General features: G+C 49.1%; 1 protein-coding gene across 5 annotated transcripts in view; it reads left to right on the forward strand.

The window, feature by feature from the left end:
• BCAS3 (BCAS3 microtubule associated cell migration factor) overlaps window positions 1–26726 on the forward strand; it is a 616861-nt gene that overhangs the window by 584437 nt on the left and 5698 nt on the right. For 3 of the 5 annotated variants that reach the window (XM_047080915.1, XM_047080916.1, XM_047080919.1), the window contains 2 exons: window positions 8402–8569; window positions 19507–19572. In XM_047080915.1, the coding sequence (XP_046936871.1) occupies window positions 8402–8569; window positions 19507–19572 (234 nt within the window). The remainder of the gene's footprint in view (window positions 1–8401; window positions 8570–19506; window positions 19573–26726) is intronic. The other 2 variants (XM_047080917.1, XM_047080918.1) reach the window with 1 other exon arrangement.

Here is a 26726-nt window from a genome sequence, read left to right on the forward strand (position 1 = left end):
CCTGGGCCCCCTGCAGACATCCTCAGAGAAGTGGGGGACATGCACCCACTTCTGTGCCATAAGTCCCCATCAAAGGCCTTTGCTGTGTGACCACACAGAACCACTCAGCTTTAATAATGGAGCTCCCATAGGGGCCTGGGTGACTTAGCTTGTTAAGCCTCCGACTTCAGCTTGGGTCAAAATCTCGTGGTCTGTGAATTTGAGCCCTGCATCAGGCTCTGTGTTGACAGCTCAGAGCCTGGAGCCTGCTTTGGATTCTGTGTCCCCCTCTCAGCCCCTCCCCTTCTCATGCTCGGTCTCTCTCGCTCTCAAAAATAAATAAACATAAAATAATAAATAAATAAATAAATAAATAAATAAATAAATAAATAAAATGATGGAGCTCCCACACCAGTACCTCTCCTCTAGCTTCTTGTCTTCTGGCCTAGAGGTGTCCCCAGTCACTTTCTTCACTTTCTAAACCTTTCACCGAATCCCATGCCACTCCAGAGAGCTGCACACATAGTCCGAGGGTAGTCCTCTGTATTCTTGCGGCCCTGTGCAGTTTTACGAGGCACTCTTTCATGTACTATCTGATCAGATGCTCACGATAACCTAGAAGGCAAATATTCATTTCCCTGTTTTATACGTGTATTCCTTTCCTAGGGCTGCCGTACCAAATTACCACGGACCTGGTGACTTAAAACAACAGAATTTTATTCTCTCAGACTTTTAGAGGCCACAAATTCAAAATTAAGGTGTCAGCAAGGTCACACTCCCTCCAAAGGTTCTAAAGGAGAATCCTTCTTTACCTCTTCCAGCTTCTGGTGGCTCCCAGTATTCCTCATCTTGTTACAGCAGAAGTCTGCTCTCTGCCTCTGTCTTCACATGGCCTTCTTCCCGTTCTTTGATCTCTCTCTCCTTTCTCTTGTAAGGATACCAGTCACTGCATTTAGAACTCACTGTAACTCTAGGATACTCTCATCTTCGATCCTTAATTATGTCCACAAAGACCCTATTTCTAAACAAGGTCATATTCTTATTTTGGGGGAAAATGCAATTCAACCCACTTTAGCTGGTAAAGAAACCAAGGTCCAAAGAGGCTAAATGACTTGCCCAAGGTCATACAGTGAGAAAACAGCAGGAAATGGCATTTGAACCCAGGTCTTCTGCTTACCATATGCCTTTAATTAAGAAAACAAACAAACAAAAAGACACATATGGTATGAATGCTTAATTATGTTTTCTGATTCCCAGAAGATGAAATGTGGTACCTTTTACTCTAGGATACATCAAACACCATTTCTCCAGTACTCTGTGTATGACTATTAATTACATTTGAAACCATTCGTGCTAACATAATGAACCCCTTATGTGGGGTCAGTCATTTATTGTCCATGTGGTAAGTGGGGAAGTTAAGACTAGAATAACCAGAAAAGTTCATGGGAGGAGTCTACTTGTAACCTAGATGTCTTGAGTTGTGATTTGTATTCTAATCTTTAACATAGGAGTTGTGATCGTACATTGCACTTGTGAAAGCAGTTGCTAAAACAACTACTCTGTTAAATTGCAAAGAAATCTTGGCATCTTATTTACTGTTGAACTCCTGTTCTCTGGCTTAGGACCCCTCGATATGTTGGTCACACAGGGCAGTCTAGTCATGGACCTATGATGAATGATGAATAATCCTTTCCCAGTAGTGGCCCCAAGGGCCTGTGAGAACAGATGTGCACAACATCATCACATCTGGAATGTCAGCGTATCTTGGCTTGCCAACATTAGTGCAGGCATTTCTCTACTTTGCTGGTACCTTTCCTTTCTCTTGCTCAATTCACTTCTGAACTGGGGTAGCAGATCCTTTTTTTTTTTTTTTTTTAAGTTTTATATGTTTAAGTAATCTCTAAACCTAACTTGGGCCTTGAATTCAATGACCCTGAGATCAAGAGTCATGTGCTCTTCCAACGGAGCCAACCAGGGGCCCCAGTGGAATAGCAAATCCTTTAAAAACGGCCCAACCCTAAAATCCAAACCCCACAGCCAAATGGATGAATATGGAACAAACATGGCACACTGTCACATTAGATAATCTTGAGTCATAAAAGACTTCGAGAGTCTGGGTCCCTTTGCTTTGTACCATGTCTGTGGGTATGGGATCATGGTTATCTTGGGAACCATCCTAAAGGATTGAGAGGTACAGACAGGGTCCTCATATTCTCTCACCTTCCTACGGTGAACCAATCTCTGTTGGTCAGAACCAACATAGTGCATACTGACATAGTGAAATATGCCAGTGGTCACATCCGGTAACCAAATAAAGCTAATGTCTTCAGCCTGTGCTTATACAGAACGAACAGGGGAGGAGCTCTCTCCCACAGTACCAGGCTCAAGTTCAGTTTAGCGAGCTAGTTCGGAGAACGGGCAAGGAAGTTCTCCAGTGGCTGCTTTCATCCCACCTGGATTCATTTCTTAGTTATTGTGGACATCATTATTGTCATGAGCTCTCACCTAGAAGGGCTTATGTCTTGAAGAGAATTGTTTAATGATGAGTTTTGTTCTTGCTACTTGGCCTCCCTGGTGGCTGGAAATCCGATCAACGGGCTCTCATCAAGATCCAGATCCTGGGCCGAACCTAATTGATGCAAAGGGAAGGCTGTGTCACAGTCTCCTGAATAGCTATGGTGTGATTAGACACTATCAGCTCAGAGGAACACCCCACCTCCCCCATACCTCCTCTTTCCCTCAAGCTTCGTTGCCCCTCAACAATGGTATACAAAAGATAGAGCACGTGTTCCCCTAGGCTCCCCAGGATCTGCAGGCTTACCAGCTGTCACAGCATGTCTTTAATGGGTTTGTGAAACCCAAGAACCTGACCCATTTCTCCTCTGGGGAACGAGTGTAACACAGGATGCCAAGCTGGGAAGCAGAATTCGGGAAGCTCACCTGTATGAGCCTGGCTCTCTGTGCCATCCAAGGCACGTTGTTTGGTTCTTCCAATTCCCAGGGTCTCAAATCTAAAATAAATGCACAGAAGTCAGCAGAGGGATATTGTGACATTGTTTTCTGCTCACTTATAACCTCCTTCCTAACTTATTTAGTTTTAGCCCCCTTTTCTACCTACCTCCATCCCATTCCTCCCAATCCTGGCCCTAGATGTTTAGGTTCTGAGATCCTACTCAAAGGGTATCGACTCCAAAGGGTGTTTCTCAGGTTGTCGTAATCAGTTGATAAGCAAACATATTTTGAGTAAGCATGATGCCCAAAGTCCTGTACTTACTACAGACTTATGGATTATGGAGGAATCCATGCCCTCGAGGAGCTTCTAAACTAGGCTGGAGAGCAGATCATGAGAATAATATAAGGCAGGATGGGAATGATACCACCTGGGATCCAAAGTGGGGCTTCAGAAGCATACAGAAACATAATCCCTTTACAGTGTTTTATGACATTGCTTACATAATTTCATGTGTGCAAACACATTTTTCAGGTAAGTTTATCGCTTTCATCAGCTTCACCAGAGAGGTAAAGGGCCTGTCATACAATCAGGCTTTATGAAACAGCACCCATTATAACTTGGGTACTCACTCAAGGTTTCACGGAGCAGGTGAGACTTGAACTAAATCTTAGAAAATGCTGTGCAGAGAATAGCAGGCTGGGTGGCAGCCCTGAGGGGAGGGAGTCCCAGGAAGACTATTACATCCAAAGCCCGTGCCCTTAAGCTACCTCACCTCTCTCCCTCAGACTCAGTGAAAGATAAATCTGTAAAGTGGTGACAGTTGCTGCTTCCCAGAGTTTTGTGAAGGACCATGAACTTATTTTTTATTTTTATTTTTTGGCTCACTGTGTATCCTCATACCTCAGTACAATGCTTGACTCATAATCGTAGTGGACACTAATCAATATTTGATGAACGTGCAAGTTAACTGAAATCATAAAAGTAAGGGGGCTTTGCAAACAGCAGAACATTGCTTCCGCAAAAGATCTTTGTTGCTAAGAATGTATATTTTGTGCTTTGAAAACGGCCTGCACTAAGTGTCCTTTCCCCTTGAAACTGACCCTTTCTCCCATAATGGGACTCAGAGGGCCCGCTCGTCTGATGGAGTGTCTCTGGGCCAACCCGATGAATGATAGCGGTGCCGACAACACCGACAAGATGTGCGGTTGCCTGAGAGCGAGGAGGTGACCTCACTCTCTAAGGGCTTGGCCTCTTAACCCCAGCCCCTGCTGACACACACACACCTGCAGCTCTCTCTCCCCAAGACTGGGAGAATGCAGGAGCTCCTTTGCTGTCCTCATCTGCACTGGCCGGGGTGGAAGGAAGGACAAGGGAGAGGGCTCTACTGGGATTCCTTCCAGCACAATAAGCAGGACCACTGATTGTATCCTCTCTCTGAGTTCTCAGGACAGTAGAAATGGTCCAATGCTCCTTTGCTGGATGCTTTTTGTATCCCCAGCCTCCTACCAACAGCATCCTAGTAATGCCCATGTTAAGAGAGAACATATTCGGGGCGCCTGGGTGGCTCGGTTGGTTGGGCGTCCGACTTCGGCTCAGGTCATGATCTTGCGCTTCGTGAATTTGAGCCCCGCATCGGGCTCTGTGCCGACGGCTCGGAGCCTGGATCCTGCTTCGGATTCTGTGTCTCCTTCTCTCTCTGTCCCTCCCCTGCTCATGCTCTGTTTCTCTGTCTCTTAAAAATAAATAAACATGAAAAAAATTAAAAAAAAAAAAGAGAGAGAACATATTCTATCTTCTTTCACTGTTTTTTCCCTCCTGTGTACCATCCAACAGACAGGATAATTACCGTGAGGATCATCAGCATTAGCTTGATACTCCAAGGAAGCTGGGTTGGTTGGGAGTGGGAAAGATTTTTGTTTTAAGTTTATTTATTTATTTTGAGAGAGAGAGAGAGAGCACAGCGGAGGGGCAGAGAAGGGGGAGAGATAATCTCAAGCAGGCTCCACATTGTCAGCGCAGAGCCTGACTCGGGGCTCAAGCTCACGAACCATAAGATCATGACCTGAGCCAAAATGAAGAGTTGGATGCTTAAATGACTGAGCACCCAGCAGTGGGAAAGATTTTTTTAAAGGTATTGGTTGAAGGTGACAAGAGTTCTCAGAACAAGTTAGAAAAGACGAGGTGATTTCTCCATATGCAGAAGCAGCTCAGGGAAGCAATGTGTAAACTGATAGAATGAACTCCCAGGGAAGAATCAGGGGCCTGTGTTCCGGATCTGTCACTTAGAGACTTCCAGCATGCCATTTAATCTCTCTGAGCGTCCAGCTCCTCTCTCATAATTGGAGTAGTACCTGAACTGCCTCTCAGGATCATTGTGAGAGTCAAAATTTATGATGATGCTTCCAGTGGTATAAAGTTGTACCTATTTGTTATTATTAACATATACATGAGCACACCCTTCCTGTGCAGAGCACTTACTATGTGCCAGGTGATTGTGCATTTATCTAATGGAATTCTCACAACAACCCTGTAGAATTGTATTGCTTTTCAATTTGTACGGATGAGGTTTCAGAGGATCAGAAGAAGTGTGTTAGAGCCTACATTTAGGTCCAGATCTGTTTCCATTCTCCACCAGCGCATGATTCTTTCCTCCTGTGTGCTGTTGTTTTGTCCCTCAAACGCTACTGCTCCTCTGGCCTTTGCCATCTGTCACAGTCCAGGCCCACCCTCTTACCTGAACCTTTCTTGCTGTAATATCTTGCTGACTTATTTTGTTTTCTTCTCCTCTTGGCCCTGCTGTATGCTTGGCCGCCCTGACCTCTAAGAGCAGCGTGTACGAACGCTGACTGAGTGCCTTTCTAAAGGCAGGCACGCTCCTCTTGGGAAGTGACAAAAGGAAAGGGCATTCCCCATTCCTGAGACAGGCTCTGAGACATGTCTGCCCATAAGAAAGCCACCCCCGCCCCAGCCCTGAGAGTACAAGGAGCAGGAGTGTCCGTGTTTTATTATTAATTCCCTCAGCTGGAAGTTACTAGGCGTACGTGTCCCAGGCAGAGTCTTTGGAGAAACAGTGATGCTGTAGCCCTTGCTGTTGTAGTTAAGAGCGGGGCAGCACTAGAGAGGAACACAGGCTCCTGGCAGGAACCTTGCTTCACCTTTCATTCCTTCAAGGCAGGGTTGTTAGTTCTCCTTCAGAGATGGGAAAAGGAGATAAAGGGACTGGCCTAACATGACTTTGTGAGCGGGGAGGGGAATCAAAATCTTAGCTTCTGTCATCAGTCCCTGTGTGTCTTTAGGGACTGGGCACCTTTAAGTTGTTGCTAATGCTGGTCTCGTGTTGGCTCTGGGCTTGGCACTGCCAAGGCATGACTGCACAGTTCAGGCCCTTGGAGGGCTGACACTCAGAGCACCCTACCCCCACTACCAGTGCCTGGCTCTCCAGATCCATCCTGACCCTACTTGATGGGGAGAGACGGTGGTACAGGGCAGCTCCCCATTCCTGGGTCCTACCTGACAAGCCAATTCCCAGCAACCCCGTCCCAAGGTGGGCCTCTTCTTGGGGAGATACATTTATAGATGTCTCCCATTCTCCCAGCACCAGAAATCTACCCAACAATTAGGCAAGAGATAAATCAAAGCCAAACTTGGCTGATGACATTCAGGAGCCAGTAGTGACCCTTGCCACACATATAAATCCCAGCCGGCTGGCCAAGGGCCTTTGTCTGGTCAGAAGAGCTCGGGATTATCTGGCCCTCTTTGCTGATGTATGGAGTCACCGGCTGTCGGAGTGTTTACTAACGGTTATCACCTCAATGCTTTGGCCATTATCAGAGGCAGGGCCGCCTGCCGGGGCCGGGGCTCGCACCCTCTCTATTACCACCTGTCATTGGTAGAGAGTGTGTGCTGACGCTGCCCAGTCCTGACCGCCTAGGAAAGATAGTTTCTGACGGCTGATCAAAGAGGAGAAGCAAGGCCTGATAAAAAGTGTGTGTTGTGCGTACTTTTAACTTTAGGAAACATTGGCATTTGCATTTTTTCCCCATCTTCCTGGTGCTGGCAGGAACCAAGCCCAATAAATGCAGTGGATTCAGTTACCTAATCACTGGGAAAATGGTATGTGCTTAAAGCAACAGAGCATGACGATAATCTCCTTCCAAAAGAGAGTAGATGAAATAAGCTTTCACAGAAGACTTGCTGTATAATAGAGTAGAATAACTTAAATTTTGACTTTGAAGTGATCGTGCATGTAAAATCTAATCTCAGCACCAAACAGAGCACCATGTACTTTTTGGAATTGGAGAGCAGCTTCAGATTAAGGAAAGATTTTTGCTGAAGATTCTATCACCCAACTGGCATCCCCCAAGTGGTGCCCCAGTTGTACATATGTCCTTGGGCAGCCAGGAGACTATATGCAGTAGAGTAGAATGAGTTCTGGATTGAGGCATCAGGTGATCTAAGTCCTTGAACCAAGTGTGTCACAAACTTGCTGTTGGATCTTGGGCCATTACTTCTCTGATTCTCAAATGTCAAATGAGGAGATTGTGCATAAGTTATAGAATATAGTGGTTTAGAAAGCTTTAAAAAAATTTTAAGCTATGTAACCCCTCTTTAAAATGAACTGTGGTGGGGGGTTCATGGGGGGCTCAGTCAGTTGAGCATCCGACTTTGGCTCAAGTCATAATCTCGCAGTTCATGGGTTCGAGCCCCATGTCATGCTCTTTGCTGTCAGCCTGTCAACACAGAGCCTGCTTCAGATCCTCTGTTCCCCTCTCCCCTCCTCCTCCCCCACTCATGGACTCTCTCTCTCTCTCTCTCTTTCTCAAAAATAAACATTTAAAAAAAATGAGCTGTTAAGGGAAGCCCTATTGTGTCAAAGAAAAGTAGAGGTGTTGTGGTTGAACTTGGCAAGGAGGTTCTCTGCCCTTGACCTCTCTCTGAAGCAGTCCCTGAAGACTTCAGAGGACCCCTGTAGCCCCTAAGGAAACATTTTTTTAAAACTTTTAATGTTTTTATTTATTTTTGAGAAAGAGAGAGAGAGACAGACAGAACACGAGTTGGGGAGGCAGAGAGAGAGGGAAACACAGAATCTGAAAACAGGCTCCAGGCTCTGAGCTGTCAGCACAGAGCTGGACGCAGAGCTCAAACTCAAGAACCACAAGATCATGACTTGAACCAAAGTCGACACTTAACTAACTGAGCCACCCAGGGGTCCCCCTAAGGGAACATTTTAAAAACCACTAGCCCAGTGATGTGAAGGTCTTTTTCTGAATGTCTACACTCTCTGATCCACTGGCATGAGCTGCCTCATTCTGCCCTACAAATGTTTCGTGGTGTTCTCTCCTCCATCCAGCTTGTAGAGGAGCTGAAATGGGCCCTGGGCGGGGAGGGGAGCTGGTGGTGGGCAGCCAGAAGAACAGTCCGCTCTCTGAAAGCACGAACTCAATGTCAGATGTCCCATGTGTGCCACAGGTACCTTTGACCGGAGCGTGACCCTGCTAGAGGTGTGTGGGAGCTGGCCTGAGGGCTTTGGGCTACGGCACATGTCCTCCATGGAGCATACAGAGGAAGGCCTGCGGGAGCGGCTCGCCGATGCCATGGCAGAGTCACCAAGCCGGGACGTTGTGGGATCTGGAACAGGTAAAGGTGGCCTCACACTTCCAGCCTGACTTGGGCGTGACTGGCACATGTTGGTGTAGACCTTCTCTGGCAAGAGAGGGTATGTGTTTGTTTTAACCATGTGTTTCTTTAGTTAGCACTCTGATTGCCATTGTTTTCGAAGTTTCTGGTATCAGGAAAGCCTTGTGTAAAGGAGTTCCCAGTGGAACTGACCCCTCCTACATGGAAGAATACCTAAAACATGCTGTCATGAACACAACTGTATTGTATGTGTGGCTCCCCGAAGGACATCTTCTCCAGGGGAAGGGACAACCATGGAGTCCCCAAGTTTAGCAGCCCTAAGACACTGAGTGTGAAGGCAGGACACCTTCTGTCATGCCTGAGGCTTCATAGATTAGCAAGTATCAGGGGGGCCTGCTGACCTGGAGAGAGCAAACATGAAGTAGGCAAGGCTGGTTTAAGCTCCCAGACTGCTTCTTCTTATGCTGCCTTTGCCCTCGCACTCTTGCCTGTGAGAGGGCCCAGGAGCTGGGGCCCAGGGCAGCTTCTCACACCAGAGAGCAGTCAGAAGAGCATCTTTCGAAGATGGGTGAGCCCTGTCCCAGCAGCAGGCATACACGTGCACACACCCACACATGTGTGCACGCACACACGTATACAACATCCAGTTAGGAAAGACCACAATTCTTCCATCTCCACACGATTACAATACAGCCTGCCTCTCCTTTTTTCCAAAGCGCCTCCTCATTCTATATATCAGTGCTGCTAATGCCTGCTCCAGCCCACGTTTAGGCCCAAGAGAAAGACTGCACAACAGGCCTCTTCCCCACTCCCTGAGGTCAACAGGAACTTCCTACCGGGTCACGCAGATCCTGGCTGTGGGCCCTCCTGCTCTTGCTTGCCCGAGGCCTCTCAAGACTGTTACTCTTGACCGCCAACGTTTCCGCCCCTGCTCCACATGCCTACCTGGAAAGAGGATCCCAGCCAGGAGAAACTTACAACCGTGGGACAGGAATCAGAGTCAAAGCATTTTTGGCAGGTCTTGAAATGCCTGATGTCATCACACTTCTTCTCACTTCCATGCGGCTCCTCCCTCTCCCTCAGATAGTTGGCAGTTGAGCCTTTCCCTCTCTTCTTCCCTCCCATTCAGTTCTCCTGCTCCTGCATGGAGAGGAGAGAGACCAAAGCACTCCCATCTCCACCTGCACAGCACCAGCTCTGGGCCTGCCCACGGTTCTTGTGCACTGACTGGCAAATGTACAGAGTGGAGGCACGAAGGGGAGAGAAGGTCTTTGTCTGGAGATAGAGAAGTATCTTACCAGGCTGTAGGAGACAGCTGTCTCTGAGGGCCAGCCCCCTTCCACATCCACTTCTTCCCTGGAAAGAGAGGAGGTGTGGATCTCGGAAGTGGCAACAAGCCATGTCCCATTCCGTCGCGCACACGCATGCACACACGTGTGCACACCAGCACTCCACCCCGACATCCAGCCCTCCGGTTTGTGGATAGCAGCCCGTTGTGCCATTGTTCTACCTGCATCTGGAGGTGAGGCACGGCTGTGCCATCTGCGGGAGCTCCGACCCCTTTTTCCTTGGAAGCCGGTGAAAGGGAGGAGGGCTTTTCCTTTTCCGAACCTCCTTGTAGCACCACCTTCCCTCCTGCCAGCCCCTGCTATGTAAACCAGGGCCTGGCGTCACCAGACTCACTCCCTGGGAGCCACCCTTGCAGGGAGCAGCTCCAGGGGAGCCCTCCTCAGACACCGCTTGGGGCCCCTCAGCACCAGCCAGCCAGCAGTTTTAAAGGTGCGTTCGGCCAGAGCTGGGGAACTTCAGCCTGGCACAAACAGTAACCTGAACAAAACTGGCAGCAATTCATCTGCCAGACAGCTGAGGGATTCAGGAGAGTCTTTGTAGCCTTAAGCAGGTTTGTGAAATAAAAAAAAAAAAAGGAAGAAAAGAAACGAGAGAGGAAATTAAAACTGCATGACCCACCGGTCAGAAAATAGGAGATGCCCTTTTTGGGCAGAGGGATTTCATTTTCCTCCCCAAACCATCACCAAAAGAGATTCATTTGGTTTTCTTTGATCATATTAAATGTATCAATTTTTTTTTAATCTGCCTCTATTTTAACGGTCAATAAGCAAAGCAGATATTATGGAAATTAGCTTGTTTCCCCCTGTCTTTGCCGAGAATCACTTTTCACATTTTGCAACTCCAGATGAAGTATCACCTTGGTGGTTGAGCCCAGAGCCTTGGAAGGGCAGCCCAGCACACCCAGAAAGAGCCTAGGAAGTACAGTGTGACAGGGGAGAATTTCCAACAAGCCACCCTTTGCCATAGCAGCCTTTCCCTCTCTCTTTTCCCACAATCTGGCTTCTCTCAGTGGCTCATCGGATATACAGATAAGGTGACATTAAGTATTTGCCTGTGTTAGGTACTCTGAGGCACCCGAGATGATCAGTCCTGTAAAGCCTTCCAGCAGGCACTTTGTATAGTATAGCAACCACGACCGATGGCCTCTTTATCAAGGTATGAATGGAACATGCCCTGTGACCCCCCAGCACCGAAACCCATCCTCTAGCATGCCTATTATACAGGCTTAGCTAGTGACCTGCTGGGAATTGTTTCACAACAAGTCCTCCAAAGGGAAGCAGGAAAGCCCCGCTTTGTAGCATTTGAACATTTCTGTAGTATAAAAACTCACATTAGGGCCAATTTCACACTATCAACATGGTGTCAGTAGGCTAGCTGAATTCCTGAACGTGTAACAGTCAGCTGGCTCCAGCACCCCACTGGCAAGCTGTACCGTGGGCAAATTAATTGTCCCCAAAAGTAAAGCAAAACCTTTTAAAGCCTTCCTGTTCAAAGAGTGGTCTTCGAACCATCTATACCTGGGGAGCTGGTTAGAAATGCGTAGACTCAGGCCCCACCCAGCCCTGCTGAGTCAACACCTGCATTTTAAACAAGAGCTCTATGCATGTTTGAGAAGGTCTGTTTTAAAACATGGATAACCTACGAGGCAGGTGTTAGTTCTGTCCTCCATGAGGTCTGCTGACCAATTAGTCTAATTAGGTCAGACGTGTGATCTGCAAATCCGCCCTAAAATAACTGGCTGAGTTGCTGTCTTGCAATATCATCACACCCCTTGTCCCTATAACCCTTCCATTGTCCCCATTCAGCAAAACTCCAAATCAAGGTCAGTCCAACTCCGCTCTTACCCTTACGTTGCTGAAGAAGAATCACAGATTGTTCAGATTAGCACCTCTACAAATTTCTGGCTCCTACTCTCCAGTGAGCCATGGGAGGCCTTCTCTGTTTTTCTAGTGCTCCTCCTCTTATTCTCAGTTGGTGCTCATCTTTTGCGGCAGAAACCAGCACCTAGAACAGTGTCTGGCACACAGTAGACATGCAGTAACTATTTACCGAATGAATGAATTCTACATTCAACCTAGATGTTAGCAGTTCTGCTGCTGTGGCTTCTGGCCTGGTTTCATTCTCCTGACAACTCCACAGACTTCTGGTTCCTCTAAGAGTTTGTTCTATTTTTTATATTTTCCCTCCATTTTTACTCTTTATTTCATACAGTGCATATGATCAGTCCATCATTTTTTTATGTTTATTATTTTTGAGAGAGAGAGAGAGAGAGAGAGAGAGAGAGAGAATGAGTGGGGGAGGGGCAGAGAGAGAGGGAGACATAGAATCTGAAGCAGGAGCCAGGCTCTGAGCTGTCAGCATAGAGCCCGAGGCGGGGCTTGAATTCATAAACTGCAAGGTCATGACCTGAGCTGAAGTTGGATGTTCAACCAACTGAGCCACCCTGGTGCTCCTCAGTCCATCTTTTTTTTTTAATGTTTATTTATTTTTGAGAGAGAGACAGAGCATGAGCTGGGGAGGGGCAGAGAGCCTGGCCCTGCGATCCTGAGAGGCTTTCCTGTGGCTCCTGTCCCACCACACTCTCCCAGTTTTACTTCTGCCTCTGACCACTTCTCAGTCCCCTTTCTGGGTTTTCCTTCTCTGTTGGCCTTAAGTGTATTTCTCAAGGCACTATCTTGGCCCTCTTCCCTCTCCCTCACTCAGTACAAGGCAGTCTCCTCTGCTTCTGGGGCCTCAGATGCTATCCACAAATTGTCTCCAAATAATCTCCAAGTTGGCTTTCTCTCTTGAACTCCAGAACCATTTATCCAGCCACCTACTGACATTTCCACATGTCCAATTCCTGAACTCTCCCCCAGCCCTGTCCTTCTCCAAGACCACCCCATATCACTGCATACAAAGCCCTTCATGACCAGCCACTGCCCTCTCTCCAGACCCCTCTCCTGTTGCTCTGCGCAAGCTCCAGCCAAGCTGGACTCCCTGGAGGGTCCCCAAGCACACATGCTCTCTCTGCCTGCCAGGCCCTTGCACATACTTCTCCTCCTTCCCGGAATGCTGTCTCCCACATCCCCTCCTCTCTCTATCACCCCCCTCAAAATAACCTGACTAATTCCTGCTTAGCAGACATTCCTTTCAATATTGCCTTTTCTAGAAAAATAGAATTTTTAAAATAAGCAAAACATGTACGTACTCCAATTGTTTTGAGTCTAGGTAGATATAACTTAATACCAAAAAAATCTTAATAAACACCTGGATACATATTAAGTGAATTTTCTCTTTAGACTTTAACTCTTTCCATCTTTAGCTAAACCTTGTCTTTCTTCTTTGCTCTCTCCCACATCCAACAGCAAAAGCCCCAGGCCTCATTCACAAGTCCTGATCAGCTTGACACGTCTCTGTTTGCAGGCAGCCTCCTTTTGCTGCTGTTGACCCTCAAGAGCTCACTAAGTCAGCTCTCAAGGTCAAGAGGGACTGTCTCTTCCCCCTGACTGTGGCTTCCTGCAGTCCTGGGAACACTGTTTCACTCTCCTATACTATCACAGCACTAAAGGTAGGAAGGAGGCTCCGTCTCTTTCTGTCTACCGTGTCTTCAGTGAATTCTGTTCTAGTCCAGAAACAGTTACTCTAGAGGATCACACTGTGGGCTCAGTCTTTGCCTCTTACCTTCTGTACATACATTTACTTCCTTACCAAACATGCAAAGCTTTCACAAAACAATATTATAAGCAATGCATTCTAGTACTTTCTATTTTCTTTTTTTTTTAAGAATGTGGTCATGACCTACTAAACGGACTTCAGAATACATCAATGAATTTCCATCCATAGCTTGGAAGCCAATGTGCTAGTATATTCTGCCAAATCCTCTGAGTTCTCCTATATGTATATTAATTACTCAGCAGAAAAGCTCTAGGATTATTTTCAGCAAAAGCTCTTCCAAAGATTTGTTAGAAATTACTTTTACTTATTTAAAGGGCTTTGCCTTTTTTTCCTTCTTACATGAAAAGCACATTTTGAACATTGTACACAGTTGTTTTTTTTTAACTTTTATTTATTTTTGAGACAGAGAGAGACAGAGCATGAACAGGGGAGGGGCAGAGAGAGAGGGAGACACAGAATCTGAAATGGGCTCCAGGCTCTGAGCTGTCAGCACAGAGTCCGACACGGGGCTCGAACTCACGGACCGTGAGATCATGACCTGAGCCGAAGTCGGACGCTTAACCGACTGAGCCACCCAGGCGCCCCTGTACACAGTTTTCAAATGGTCAGAAGAAAGTTTCAGTAAGTTAATCAACAAATACCTGATGATCACCTATGTTTTACAAAAGAGGAACTAAGAGCACTGTGTGTGTGTGTGTGTGTGTGTGTATACACATGTGTGCACATGTGCACCCTCATGCTAATAACCATCTTTCATTTCAGGACTATAGAAATTAATGTAAATAATTAATGTTAGCCATTGTTAATGGAGTTGACCGGTTATGTACCTCAAAACAAATAACCCAGAGCATTGGCCCTTCTATCCTTCCTCTAGGATTAGCTTTTCCAATGGGTCTTGAAACTCCTGCTCGCCCCACTGCTGACAGCTGAGAACATTTTCATGCTAAGGCTGCATTTCCAGTAGGGGCCCTATTAGCCCTGTCCCATCTCAGGGTGCCACATGATCAGGGTGCCATCGGCAGACCACAATTGCGGGCATGGGGCAGTGAATTACTTCTGTTATCTTTTAGACACTCCTACTCTCAGGCAAGTACTTTCATCCAGGTAACTTAGCCAGTTGCTTAGGTCCTTTCCTTTGCTTTACCTAATTGGGCCCTGGAATTTTTCTCCCGTTACAGTACATTTACAAAATGCTTCTTGTGTCTCTCTCAACGACCTCCTCGGTGGGCCTGCACCTTCTTCCATGGTTGCAGTGGACAGGCAGGCTCTCTATAGACACCTGCTGGTTTCTCCACACTAGGCTGGGCACTGTGGGGAAGAGGTAAGGCATGGTTCCTACCCTCAGAGAGGTGAAAGCTCCAGAGGAGGCAACAGTGAACTGTGGGGGTGTTCCTCTCTGGCTCCTATCCCCACCTGCCCACTGGGGCCCACCTCGCAGAGCTGGACCAAACAGAAGTCTAGACTGGTCCCCTGCCCACAGGCTGTGGTCTTTGTAGGATGTGAAGAGCAGGATGAACAGATGCCATGACTGTTGAGGGTGGGGAGAAAAGAGTAAGTCCCCAGAGACATAGGAGCACCCAGACATAGAGCCTAGTGCCATCGGCAGGCCACGAGCACTCTTGCTGAGGGTGGCAGGAAGCAGCCATTGGGACTGGGGGTGGCGGGTGGCTCCGGCAGTGGTGGCATTGTTGGTATTGCTATCTGTGCCTCAGTTCGGTGGCAGAGTGCCTGTCCCTAGCTATTTTCCACTGGTAGGAAAGGCCAAATCTGAGAGTCCAATTACTGCCATTGGGGGTAATTTTTTTTTTCTTTTCAGTGGCATTTAGAAACCCTCATCAAGGAATGGGGGAAGCCTGTGACCTTGGGCAAGTTTCTTTCCCATTCTTCTCTAATCCCATGGGCGAGGGAAACCAGTAAATGTGGTAAATGTTTGCCCTCCATGTGTGTTGGGTCCTGGCCGCTGGACTGCTGTACTGAGCACTTTGTGTATGGCGTCTCACTTCCTCCTCTCAACAGTTAACAGCCACACCTCCCAAATGGCCTCGGTGTTCCAGACTCTATGCTAGCCACATAAATCACCAACACCACCAGGTGGACGTTCGTCTCTCCAACTCACAAGAGAGGAAAGATTAAAGATTTGAAGTCCGATCATAACTAAAAGATATAGGCTCAAAATGAGACGTCAAGGAAGTGCTGGAAGCCCAGCCTCTATAAAGTAGTGCAATTAGCTGAGCTGAGTTTTCTTCACTCTGGTGTTAGAATAGTTATTTCATTAAGGGTCTTTCCCATGGACAATAGCATTCTCGGGCAACCATGGTTATGGTGTTCTTGGCGTTCAGACCAAACCTCCTTACAGGGGTTTCCTGGACAGAGGACATTGTTCCGAGGGTGGAGGGAGGGCCTCTGAGACCGGGTGGTGGTGCTGCAGTCCTGGCCAGATGTGCCTACACCCTTGCTTGCAGGTGAAGGTTGGGTGGGATCTCCCACACCTGTGGGTCCTCCCACACCTGTGGGTCCTACCTGTGACTCTCTGTCTGGGATTTCACACACAAGTTGTGGTTCCAAACCCACCCCCACCCGCAACTGTGAATGTTTATTTCTACCCCAGGTAAAGATAATGAGGGCCCTTTAGTGACCCATCAGCCAACTGGGCGCGCTTCTGTTCTCCATGGGTAACAATATTGGGCAAGGACCTATGGTACTGGTTATTTTAGTCATGGTTAGAGAAGTGGAAATAAGGTTGCACATGTGTATGCAAATGATAAAAGTTGTTCATGAGAAAGATTTGTGAAATTGGAATCTACACAAAACAGAAGTAACTTTGTATAAACTTGACTCAGGAGATCTAGAGAAACAGGTCTGTTGAAATTGTTTCCATTGTATGCCATGCATTCACCTCGTCCACAAAGTAAGCAAGGCCGAGGTTTAGAAGCATCAGATGCAACCTCACAAGAAGTGAATTAAGGCCCAGGAACATTAAATAATGAGACTGTGCTCACACTGCCCAAGAATTCAAAGAGACAGAGGGAGGGAGGGAGGGAGGGAGGGAGGGAGGGAGGAGAGGGGAGGGAAAGGGAGGGGAGAGGGGAGGGCAGGGGAGGGGAGGAGAGGAGAGGAGAGGAGAGGAGAGGAGAGGAGAGGAGAGGAGAAGAGAACAGGGAAGGGAAAGAAAAAACAAAAAGAGATAACTAGGAGGAATTTAAGATCCCATCAGTCTCACTTGGTCAGAGGGTATTTCAGTGACCCCCGACCCTTTACTCAGAATAAGAGGGGATCCCCAGAAGAGGAAGGGGTCTCTCACCTTCAGGGCCTGCTCTGTCTTCCTGTCTCCCTGTTTGCCAAGTGCCCAGGGCCCACATTCCAGCCTCGGCTCCTTTCTGTGAGATTTCAAGTGTTATCGTACTTCCTCACCTTACTTTCCAATCTGATCTCCCCCTTGCTTGCCCACAGTAACCCCTTATTCATATTTCTTCACCACCACCACCTTCGTGCAAACAAGCTCACCTGTCAAAACCATCCCATCGTCTGCCACACATGTGCTGTTCACTCAGCTGTTAGAGTACCCTCCACCCTCCCTCTCTGCCCAGTCACTTTTTTAGACCAAGCTCCGATCTCACCCCTCTGTGAAGCCCTCCCTAACTATGCAGCCAAATGCCCTTTCTCCTCTGAACTTCTGAACCACCTACTCACTGGACACTTGGCCCTGGACAAGTCGTGTATGTTGCCTTTCCCTTTAACTAGCAGTGTCTGATTCCCTTCTACGTGCCACTGGGGGAAGGCTCAGCTCTGGTGGTCCCTTCAGCTCCCTCAGCCATACTGCCCATACTGCTTGTCTTAACCTAATTCCGGTTCCTTGGACTGAGTCTGATTCATATTTGTTACCTGTAACCACCAACCTCCTCATTGCCCAGCATCCAGCACTGGGACAGGAGCCAAGCTGAGCCCCAGTGAATGTTTGTTGAATGACTGCATGGGTTTTTATGGCTCCTAAGAGGTAAATGAAAGCCAGCCAGAGCAGTGGGAAAAATTACTGTGTTTAAGACACACTTGTTAGTTTCTGGCCAGTCATCAAATCTGAATCTAGGTAAACAGCTTCTTCCTTCCTTCCTTCCTTCCTTCCTTCCTTCCTTCCTTCCTTCCCTCCTTCCTTCTTTCTTTCTTTCTTTCTTTCTCTCTCTCTGTCTCTCTCTCTCCCCCCCATCTCCATTCTTCCCTTTCTCCCTCTCTCCTACTTCTCTCTGTCCCCCCTTCCTTCTCCTCCCAAGACTGCTAGAAGTCCAAGGCAGAGGCAGAACTATAATGGGAGCTTAGGGCTGAGAAGCTTCCCTGCGCATTTTTCAGTTGCCCAAAGTCTACTTTGAATTCTTTAACCAAAGCACACTGTTTTCCTGTCAACAAGGAGGAAGTGCCAGTGTGGCTTCTTTGGTGAACCTTCAGAGCCCCCTTTCCAGATATTGCCCCCAACTTGGAGGCGGGAGTCCCTGTGGAAAATGTACAGGCTTGGACAAGCGGGTGGGGAAGGGTGGCTGCACCCCCAGATGAAGGCCCTCCTCTGGAGACATTAACATAGGTAAATGGTTAACAAAAGGGAGTATTTCTCTCTGTTCTTCCTCCTCTGCCAGAGAATTCACCTTTAACCATTGACCTCTCTGTGAGGTGTGAGATCTAAACAAAGTTGAACACAGTCATGGATCGTTAAGTACCCATCTTTCCCTCTGCTCCTGCCTCTGCCTCCTCAGAAGATGGTCTGAGGTATACGGACCACCCCCCATGTTTGATGGCTGGTAACAGAGGAGAGACACACATACACACAAACACACAAAAAATAACAGTTGGAAATGACCCTCTGACCCTTTCGGAATCCAGATCCTCACTATACCAAGAAGGCCAAGCCATGCCAATCTGATTGAACTGAACAGAATGAGACATTTCCAAGTACCTGTACCAGAATGAGTGGTCTAACCTCTGACATTTGGTGATTTCTCCTTGCCCACTTCTCTTTGAACCCCAACCCTACCCCCAGGCAACTGCGGGGCCTACTGCATAAGCATAAATTTTTTAGTTTGCTGCCAGAATCCTCCAGCACCAGGCTTCACAGACCTCCCCCAATTCCCCCAACATCTTATTTAGTATAGCTTGATAGCTTGCAATTCCACTCCTCTGTGTGCTTAATTAGGTTTGGGAAGAATCGACATCCAGGTTTTTCATTTGTGTAGGGTGACTTTTTCCATTCTGTGTCCTCCCTGTGCTCATTCTACTGGCATGTTCCCATCCTCTCTGGGCTCCAGTTGGCCGGGACCAGCATGCCGTCTCCACTTTGATGTGTACGTTGGTGCTGGCCTCAGAGGTGGGTTGGGAGAGTGCGGGCTAAGCCTGCCGGGGTCCTGCTTACATCTGGGCCTGGCTGGGTCCTCGGAAGGGTTGGAGATTCTTTGATTTCACACTTTGTTCATCCCTAAGCCACGGAAAGCTGAATATGAGTGTACAGTTCATGCCTTTGAGCGTGTTCTCCATGATCCTTCTCTCAGCAGTCCAGCCACACTGCCAAGCAGCTTTGAACTTCAGGCCTGGTTCTACCTCCGTGGACCCCAAGAGGAGGAAGAATGCTTGAGGGGCCACCCAAAGTTCTGGGTTTACCTCCACATCTTTTCCTGCCCCCAGGGCCGTGCAGCAGGCAGGAATGTGGGCACTCGGTAGGCAGCACTGGGCAGGAGGAATAGAAGGAAGGATGGCAGTGGTTTAGGCTCGTGAGAGATATAGGTAAAAGCCTGCATGTGTTCTTCCTTGGAACAGACCACAAACACCCCCTGCAGAGGTCTCAATGGTCAAACCAGATTCTGATACCTACTCTCTTTGGTTTCAGCTCTTGCTGCTCTCTCAAAGGTCCATTTCGTGATCCTCTTTAAAGAAATATTCTATTTTCAATACAGACACAGCCCTTGACGTAGCAGTAAAAACCACCACCCCCGAGAGACACGTGGCTGTGAAGTATGTTGGTATGTAACCTCCCGTCTTTGCCTACGTGCAAGGCTTTGTCCCTCAAGAAGTTGCCCCTTTACCCCCTGGTGCTCAGGCTTCAGGAGGCATTGAAACAAGGGCAGGAGGTCAGCACAGACAGGAGGTACCTTCTGGCAACAGACTGGTTTGGGATGGGAAGTAGTTGCTGTTCTTCACCCAACAAGAGTTTCTTTGAGACCCTCGTTCCCAGCCCCCCACTTTTAAGATGGAAGTCAAATTTTCGGATTCTGCTGTGCAGAGCAGAGAGGTCACTAGGCTCTAATGCATTTACCATTGACTGCCCCTCTTGTAGTGCGTCTATTAGTGAGTAATTTGATTTGTACCTATTCATTTGCAGTCCCTGCAGGAGCCTGGAGCTGGCCCCTAGTATAATTGGTGCTGTCTCTATTTTTACATCATTAGATTAGCCCCGACTCCTGGCCACTTGTTGTCTGCGCTTGTCTGTCCATTTATACAACCTAATGTAACACAAAATTCATTACTGATCACATTACTTTCAACTCTGAAGCCAGCCTTGTGATAAACATTTGGTTAACCCTTCCCTGCCCACAGGAGGGCTGACAGAACAAATGCACTTCCACTCGACAGGCAAATCAATATCTTAATACACCAAAGTGGAATTGCATTTCTAGATTTGTTATTCCTCCTGGAGGAGCAAATGGAAAGGCTGGTCTGAGCTAGCTGAATTGAATAATGAATAGAGCCCCGGCACCAGCAGCCAGTCTGTGAACAGAGCACAAAGGCAGACCCGGCATCCACCCCGCTTTTTCATCTGGACGGGTGGCACCACAGCAATTAACTGAGACTCGTGCTCCTCCCGCAGCCATGGAGTGTGGGTGCCAGAGCGCAGGCTGGGACAGTAGGGATCTTGGCCCCACTGTCATTCTCTTTGCTAGGCTTGGCCTAGGACAACTGGCTTAAGTTTCCTTAAAACCTTCTCCACTGATATGAAGGCACCAGACTCATGGCCTTGGCACTAATGTCACCAAGAAATTAATTAAATTCATTACTAAACGAAAGTTTACCATTTGGAAAAAGATACACAAAGTTATTCCTACTTAGAGCGAGGTCAGCAATGTTGGGATTGTGTATGTGTGTGTGTGTGTGTGTGTGTGTGTGTGTGTGTGTGTGTACGTGTGTGCACAGGCACACCAGTCCCCAGGATGAGCATTCTCTGGCATGGAAACACCACATGAACCTGAAAGGGTCCTAGTTCTCTGATAGAGATGATGGTGAGGACTCTAGTACAGGACCCTCTGACACAGGGTCTCAAAGGGCCCTCCATATAGCTCTGTTTAATCTAGAAGATTCTCCCCTACACCACCCTGGTTATCCCCTTCCCAGCCCCTGTTTGTCTTTGGGGCACAACCACTATAAGTCATTAGCTTGCAGGACAGCTTGTTTCAAAAGGGAAAATATCCCAACTTATAAAGAAACTCTTGTAAAGCCTATACCACAAAGATTAGAAAAATAGGCACAGAGGAAGTAGAATGGAACCCATTACCATGAAAGTCTTAAATCCCTAAGTTTAAAACTAAAAAAGCCATAAACAGAAGATACCAGGTTGGGAAGGGGAGCTAGAAAAGGCAGCCTGTTTAGGGGAATTCTGCTTGAATTCGGGGAAGTCCTGAACAGGCGACTTAGGAGAGGCATCGAAGCCTCAGATTAGTGGGCCTCCTTCCTGTTGAGCAGGCCACCTTCCACCTCTGAGGACTGCACCTTGGACCCTGTTCAGAGCCTCAACATGCCAGAAACAACCAGCAATCCTGGGAGACATAGAGATCCCAGGGATTCTTTGAGAGGGCTCAGCGCTGCTCGTGGCCTTCTCCATTCCTCCAGCATTCCCCGTGCCTCCCTCCTTTGTGTGTGGAGGAGGGCCAGGGGCAGGGTGTCGCCTTGCCGCAGTCCCTGGGCTGCAAGCTGAGAGTTAAGAGGTACAGGGGGATTGCCTCACCCTGCCTGATGGTGGAAAGCTCCATTTCCCACAGAGGGACTAGAGGGCCAAGCCAGAGACTTTGGAGACTCTCAAGAGCTTCCCACTGTGAGGAACTACAAAGAGGGGATCCTCGCCTCTAGTCAGTGAGAGGACAGGGGTGTGTCCTGGCATAGCCTGGGTAGACAGCTGCCTCCTCACCCCTACCCAGCCCACAGCATACTAACTTTCTCAGTTGCCAGCCTGCTGCTTTGGCCTCAGCTGTTAATCGTCTCAGGTGGGTAAGTGGGCCAGTGGGGGAGAGAGGCTTCGTGTAGCCCCCGCCGGCCCAGCCCCTTCAGCTCTAGAAATCAGATCAGAGCACAGACCTCTGGTTTGCAGAATGGGACAGACCAGTGGCAGGGAGGAGAATGAGTCGGCCGGCTGGTGGGATGAGAGACTGATTTCTTAACCTTGATGGAAAGGGGGAAAGCCACATCTTACCAAACTCTTCCGCTGCATCATAGAGAATTTAATTATGTTTGGACATTTGAATGAGAACCAGATGTGGCTCTGGCCCTTCAGGCCAGCAGGGTTCAAGGAGCTGCGTCTCTCCTGTGGTCTGCAGACCCCTGTGCTGTCTCTTAGCCCTGGAGGGCTACTCTTTGGGAACACCCTGCCTGGGAGCTCGGTGGGGTCTCCTGAGCTTCAAGGCTGGACTGTAGGTGATAGGCAGGTCAAGGCTAGGTACCAAGCACCGGTTCCACTAGAGAGTTTCCAAGTGCTGTGTCGTCCTGGTAGCCATGCTGAGTGGGCATGTTTGCAGGGCCCTCATTAGCACCCTCACCTACCCCACACGCAGACACACACACAAAGAACTCATGTCCCAGCACCTGGCGGGGCATTCTCTACCACCAAAGACACATCTCCGAACTACCCAGGCCTGAGTCTACCTTAGATGGCATCTACCAAGGCTCGGCCCCCAAGATTGTGTGTGACCTGGAGCCAGAAAGGCCCTTCCAGGCCCTCTTGCATGGGGAGCCCTTCTCCAGGGGTCTCAGCCTGCTGAAACACCAGAGATGGCAACACTGATTTTCCAGCCAAAACACCACTGCAGTAATAGTGATCTCTTACACGTGTTCAGTGAATGTTCTGCTTCTGAGAGCCCCATCGCATTCCTTTCTCTTTAGAGCCTCACACACCCAGTGAGGTTGCCAGAGCAGCCCCTCCCCACCCCCCTGACAGATGCTGAAGCAGACAAGGAGTGAAGTGACTCGCCCAGGTCATTCAGCACGTGGGCGGCAGGACTGGCGCAAGAGTGAGCCCTCCGCCTCCTACTCTTCCTTCCTGCCATCTATAGCGGGGTTCAGTGCAGAGCTGTTCCCGGAGTGTGGCTTCAGCCAGATTTACCAAATACCTCAAAAACAGGGAAACATGAGCCAGGTCCGCTCAGCCTTTGCTGTCCCCATGTAGAATAGGTTGTGACAGGGCAGGATTTAAAGTTATAGTAACATAGTGGTACTGAGAGGGTCCCTGAACATGGGATACTAGTCCAGGTGGTCTGGGTGGGGGATCCTGCTGTCTTGTGCTTTGAAGCCAAGACTTAGGAAGGCTTAGGTAATGTGGGTTTCCTGGGATTGGAGTGTGGCAGCATTTCAGGTTCAAGTCTTTCCCTACCTGGGATTGGTTGCCTCATCATGGCTATTATTTGGGGGGACCTGGGGAAAGGCTCTAGCCCCCATCCAGACCAGCACACCTTCTGGCTCATACCCCACATACTGCCATAGCTCATCAGCTGTTCAAAGGCTGTGAAGGAACCTGGGGTCAGGCCATGAGCTGCTCTGTTGTAACTCAGATGCTCTGTTCTCCACTCTCCCAATACACACACACACACACACACACACACACACAGCCAGTTCCAATGGAGAGAGGGGGCACAGGATGTGGTAAGAGACTGGTCTTTTGAACATGGATCCTCCCTCCTGAGTCTTCCTCATTCCTCAGGCCTCCCTCCCCCGCTCTTTCTACTTTTATTCTCCCTTCCCCAACATTCCAGCATGCTCAGCTCCTGCCACCCCCCTCTGCCTACTGGGCCCACCAGGAGTTTGTGAATCTAGCTACCTCTATGCTTCCACGTCATGATATTAATGCCACACTGGCCTGCTGTCATGAGTAGCCTTCCTCTTTGGCTACTGGAGGGAAAGGGCGATGAGGAAGAAAGGTGATGTGCCTTTTCCCCATTTTTCCTTGACGGAGGCTGTCTGCTTGCCTAGTCTCCTCAACCATCATCCTTTCCACAACTTTCCACAACTGACCACAATCTTCCAGGAGCCAGTGGATGCCCGGGAGGATCTGAGGTCTTCCCTAGACTTCAGGTCTCCTGCACCCAAAACCCTAAGGTTATTAGGCACATGCATGGCCCCAGTGGCTAAGGGAAATAGTTTGTAATCTCCTGAGCCAAAAGCACCAGATATTTACTCTCATTGTTTGAAACTGGGGGGGGGGGGGGGGGGGGCAGAGCAGGCCATGTGGTCCTAGCCTTGTTCTGTGGCTTTCTGGGCCTCAGTACCTGCAGGGGTCAGGGACGAGAACTGGGCAAGGGGGAGAGAAAGCACATTTGTGGGAGCCCTGTGGGTTGAAAAGGACTCCAGCTAAGAAGGACGCACCTGCCTTCCCACAGGCTGTGTGAAGTCAGGTCACCAGAAGTATGTAACATCAGTGGGCCAGGGCTCTGCACTCAGCATAGGTGTGAGGCCTGGAGGCAACCAGGCCAGAATTAGCCCTGTTTCTTCTCTACTCCCAGATTCCATCAGCCCAAACCAGGACTCCTATTATCTGGATGTGGAGGGGCCATTTCATCCTCAGCTTCAAGAAGCTGCCCTACTTCCTTCTACAAGCATACCTGGAAAGGGGAGGGTGACCTGTGTCCCCCAGCCCCATCCTCCCAAGATGTCCGTGCCGGTCTCTTGGCATCTCTGCCAGCCCTGCAGCCTGTAGGGTTGCCAGAGGAGGAGAGGAGCCCGACACGGCAGGGTGGGCCTGGCAGAGGGCTGGGGAGAGGGAAGGTATGGGGGAGGCAGCAGCCTCCAAGGTGGGCATTTCTGAGTGTGGAGAAAAGCAAGGCCACTTCCTTTACCTGCTACCCTTTCGTCCTCCTCAAAATTGCCAGTGCTGAGACTGGCTCCAATCCAGAGAGTGGTCTCTGACAGGGCTGTTGGGGTTTCTAGAAACATTTGTAACCAACTCCCTCTCTGTCTCTGCCTCCCTCAGCTGCACTCTGGAGGAGAGAGCAGTAGTTTCCAGACCCAGGACTGTTGTAAGACAAGCAGCCCAAAGCTGTCTTACACCGCTGCCTGGTTGGCATCCAGGTCATCTCTCTGGATTCCACCATCAGGAGGCTGCCAGTCCTGCTCAGCCCCACAGGATGCATTCAAGACCCCTACCTGCTTAACTCTTCTCTCTCTGAGTCCCAGTTTGCTTGGTCCCCAGCCTGTTGGTAGGCCGTGGCTGACCAAGTCGATTGCTTGAGGCAGACCCCATTCGGATCCATCTGCTGAACTTGGCAGCAGTCCAGTAGTCCCCTGGTCTCCTCTCCATATATCCCATCCAGAGAAGTTCTGAAAATCTCTAACTTCCCAGTCAGAGCACCACCCCCTCCTGCCCACCCCAACCTCACTTCCCAGCCAAGAAGGGGATTGGAATATTTCTGTTTGCAGGCCTCCTCTGAGCCAGGCAGTGGGCAGGGTAGGGCAGTTTGGCTGGCTGTTCTGGGTTCCGGGGCCACCCACGCCCCTGGGGTGCCACTGAGCCCAACCCAGGCAAGGGGCTTAACCACAGGCCCTTCTGATAGGGAAGAACGGGAAGGTGGACGCAGGAGGGAAAAATCAATGCATGTCAGCAGGGTTGGAAATTTATTTTCCAGCTTGGAAAAGGGTATTTACAAAGAGGCAAGGAGGGAAATGAAATGTGTAAACACATATCTGCCATCTTCCTCAGCAAGCCATTTCTTGATTAAAAAGAAAAAATCCTTCCCAAGCTCCAGTGGAGGGCGAGCTGCTAGGGCCCTGTTTGGCAGAGGCACCTGCTGGAGGGGGAAGACGAGAGGGACCCAGAGGATCCTGTGGACAGTCGCAATCACTAATACAATTGCAACAATAATAGTAACTCACATTTGCTGGATGGATGCTTTAAGCACTTTGTGATGGACTCTACCTGCATTACATTATTTAATTAAATTCTTACAACCACACTATGAAACAAACATTGTTGTTCTCATGCACAGGAAACTGAGGTACAGGAGATGCTGAATAACTTGTCCAAAGTCTCCCAGGTGGCAGCAGGCCGGAGCCTGTGCTCTTAACCATTTCCCTAAACTGCCTCCCCACTCTGGCCAGACACTGCCCCTCCCCTCTTCTCAGGCCCCTGAGGCTGCGGGGTGGGGGTGGGGTGGGGATGGCAGTGGGGGGAGCCTTGTCCCCTCCCACTGCCAGGAGTGGATAGGCTGTGGGTGCAGGGTAAGACTCTGCCCTAAGGTCTAATCCTACTCCCACCAGCCTCCTGGGTGGTTAGCTTAGGACTGAGCTGTGTGGCTGCAGCCAGGGCCCAATAAAAGTGCTCTGCTAATCCCTTTAATGAGCAGCATCGTGAGGCTCTAGGTGTACAGAATAGAGCTGGCTGCTGAGCACAGCAGAGGGGCCACTGGTAGATGCTGCTGCTTTTGTGGTGGAGGAAGTGCCAGGGCTGCCTGGAGGCTGAACCAGGGGTCCCAGGCACCCTCTTCCCAAACACACACACACACACACACACACACACACACGCGCGCGCGCGCGGTACTGCCCTCATTGACCCTGCTGGATCCCAGAAACAGGCCTCCCTCTGAGTCCTGAGCCTTGAGCTTTCCACAATTACCCCCCACCTACCAGAAGCCTCAGGGGCTTCCCTCAGAGTCTCTGATTGGCCAACTGACCCACTGCCATCCTGCCTAGAAGAGGCCTGAAGAGGGTAAAGCCCAACTGTCTTCTCGACCCGAAGTCGGGAGACTTCACTCCCAACCTTCTACTGGGATCCCCTGCCCACCTGGGCTTCCCCAGCTCCCCACAAGTCTCACCTAGTACCTGTCCTCAGCGTTTTGCCCCCTCCCAGGAAATGGGGGAACAAAGACCATGGCATTTAGTGGGGACCTTTGCAAAAGGGCTGCAGTATCCTCCTGTGGGATGAGGG

The sequence above is a fragment of the Lynx rufus genome, unplaced genomic scaffold (genome assembly GCF_022079265.1).
Source record: "Lynx rufus isolate CCGP_SWC_20201006 ecotype Redwood Valley unplaced genomic scaffold, mLynRuf1.p SCAF_18, whole genome shotgun sequence".
NCBI classification, from domain to species: domain Eukaryota; kingdom Metazoa; phylum Chordata; class Mammalia; order Carnivora; family Felidae; genus Lynx; species Lynx rufus.